Genomic DNA, 3070 nt, shown 5'->3' with positions numbered 1-3070 from the left:
CGAGCAGATGTTGCGTCTTGTAGCGGTTGCTATCCAGAAACCATATGAGTTACTCTTATGATTTATTGGTGGCTTTATGGCATATCGACATGTTTTGGAAAAAAGACATGTGCATTGATTGCCTTACTCCTCCCATTTGAAAAATATATGTTCTCTTAAATAACCCATAAATGAAGGGAGCATTGGATTTATTAGAGTAATATAGAGACATTTTAAAGTGTGAATATTACTATTTCCAACAAATGGCGGATAACCCACAACCTTTGCATTAATCACTGTATCAATCAATCCGAATATTACTCGGGTTGTGTGAGCAGCATCTTAGTTTAAAACTTATTTAGGCCAATTAAACTACTCCTACTTCTAGTCAGGTATAACATGGAGTAATGGGGCATCAAAAGTAAATGCATAAAAGAAACTAGCATATTCTTAGTGAGAATACATATGCATAGCTTCTAACATTGTACATACTTCTAATGAGAAGACAATGATTGCTTAATCTCCAGTACACCAAGATACTTGACATATCATTCTCCTATATAGTGTGGTGAATCAAAGACCAAGCTAAGACACGAGTACCTAACAATCTTCAATGCCCTTAGTTGTTCTTCTTGTTTTGAATTAATTGTGTCGATGTGCTTCAACATATGCATGCAAAACGGAAATAAATATGTTCATGCCAAACCAATGGATACATTGAATTTTTGATAAACACATGAACAAAAAAATTCGTAGTGAACACATGAACACCTCTCAGAATATTACATGCATCGTTCAACAGTTTGAGCCTCCTATTGTCAAAATTGTGTAGTTTAAGGGATAAAGAGTGAGCTGGGAAGAGGAATAAAGGGAGCATGTAAGATCAGTGGGAATAGGAATATTGAGGGGATCCTATAGCTCAATTTGTTTTCCTATATTGGAGGTAACAAGCTTTGTGTTTCCCTAGTGCCTCATATTCCTATTGTTATTAGGTACTACTTCCTCTTCCTTTTGGCTTGCACAATTATGTTCTGGGAGAAACAATAATGTGCCAATGCATAGCTTTAGAATATGTGGTGCTGGGAGTGAGTCCGGAAGAGGATGAAAAGAAGGTCCGAGGGCATTGCACATGGGACTAATAGGACAGTTGAAACTCACGCGGACATCTATGACAAGCCTTGCCCATTACTGTTCATAATCAATAAATAAGCATGCCCCCAATGGTTTTTAACATCCTTGAAGCACCAGTAGCATGGAGTATGTCACTAGAAATTATACCATTTAAACATCCCAAGCATTCCATTATAAGGACAAACAATTTGGTTACACGGGATGACCAGGGATTCTGGCAGTGTGTCTATTCCTCATACACGTCTTAAAAAAGAGTTTATATGCAAATATGGTAAGGGTGGCTTAGCAGCATCGGGTAAATACCTAGCGCTACAGCTAATGGGCTTAGCAGTCCCATGGGTCATGTGCAATGCGCTACTGCTAAGCCATCCTTACCCTCTTCCTCCCGCTCGTTCCTCACTCTCTCCACCGCAGTCGCTCCACCTCCCATCGTCGCCGTCGTTCCCACATTGTCGCCGTCCCTGGCCTCGATAAGCCTCCTCCCTCCTTCTCCTCCCTCCTCCCTCCGTCTCCCTCCTTCTCCCTCCACCTCCTCTCTCCTCCCTCCTCCCTCCTCCCACCACCGACCCTTTGTCCTCACCGCCGTTGCCGCCCCTCTCCTCCCTCCTCCCTTCTCTCGCTTAACATCTCCTAGCGGGATGCTATGCACAACAAGGTTGGTATAGAGGGCACAGTGGGGTGACGAACAGACGTGAGCTCGCTCTAGAGTTTGAACATCATTTAGGCATTTTGCTTAATTCATATAAATTCAACCACGCCTCATGTGACAAAGTATTATATATATGAAATTTGACCAGCATCATGTCTACTTCCTGTTTATGCAACTTTCAACTATAATAATATTGCCAACCCACTGTTTCATCCAGTTTAAAAGTGCATGATGATGTTGTAGGCAGAAAAGTATAAATCTTGTATAGTTTGTAAATTTTGAACTTTAGCTCCATTTTAAACAAGTTATATATGCAAATTGCTCTAAATTATGTCTACTATTTGAATATGTAACTTGCTGCCATGTTGAAACTTGATAACTTGTTGATACGTTGCATTTAGTGCATATGGCAATTGTGGCATTGATTATATGACTTGAAACTTGGATAAATTCATATTTTGTTTTGAACCAAAGAAACTAGCGTGAAGAAGCGAGGAGGTGCACGAAGAAGGATAACCAGAGCCTCAAGAGCAACCTACAGAAGACCACCAAGGTATATATGTTTCTGACTTAAAGATGAAGAGCTTGTACTTGATCATCAATGAGTATGATTTTGGACATGTATTGCTGTGGAGAAAATGGATATTTGGACATGTATTGCTTGTCTATTTTGGACATGTGTATGATTTAATTAGTAACCACTTTGCGGTATTACACTTCATCCAACTTCTAAGCTCGATGCATGACCCGTTGAGAGTCGAGAGAGGCACCTGCTACTGGCCCCAATCCCCTACCCACTCCGCGACATCGGCCGATTTCACAGAGACGGGAGAGGTGCATGACGTCGGTTGTAGGTCTAGGTTTTGTCCTACTCGGTTGTAGGTCTAGTGTTCGTTGTACTATCATGATTGTAGGTGAATAGACCGAAAATTTTCCAGGAAAAAAAGGACGACGATGCTAAAAAAATCCACCTAAAAAAAGGTACTAGTTTATGAGAAAACTCGTGTTGGTTCTCTAGAACAAATCCGTGTGTACACCAACGGTGCGGGAGCAAATTATTTCCGCGTACACTTATCCAGAGGCCATTTCCATTTCCATATCGCCCGCGCGGACTTGGCGCGTGCGCCTCCCTTCTTTCCCGCCCCGCGATCCCCCCAACCCCCAAAACCCTACCAACTCCTCCACCACCCCACCCTCACCAACCGCTCGCCATGGCGCCGCCGCCGCCTCGCCGCTCTGCTCCCATGTTCCCCGGTAAGCGTCGCGGCACCTCCTCTGTCCTGATCACCCCGTCCTTGTTAAAAACCTAAC

The 3070-nt window shown here is 42.8% G+C and overlaps 1 protein-coding gene across 1 annotated transcript in view; it reads left to right on the top strand.

Moving 5' to 3' along the window:
- The first annotated feature begins 1311 nt into the window (after nucleotides 1–1311).
- Nucleotides 1312–3070, top strand: part of LOC119273299 — an 8431-nt gene continuing 6672 nt past the window's right edge. The window contains 2 exon segments of the mRNA XM_037554508.1: nucleotides 1312–1405; nucleotides 2451–2525. Coding sequence (XP_037410405.1) covers nucleotides 1312–1405; nucleotides 2451–2525 — 169 coding nt within the window.

The sequence above is a fragment of the Triticum dicoccoides genome, chromosome 3A (genome assembly GCF_002162155.2).
Source record: "Triticum dicoccoides isolate Atlit2015 ecotype Zavitan chromosome 3A, WEW_v2.0, whole genome shotgun sequence".
Lineage (NCBI taxonomy): Eukaryota > Viridiplantae > Streptophyta > Magnoliopsida > Poales > Poaceae > Triticum > Triticum dicoccoides.
Note: the sequence above shows the minus strand (reverse complement) of the source record. Positions and strands in the feature narration are given on the sequence as shown.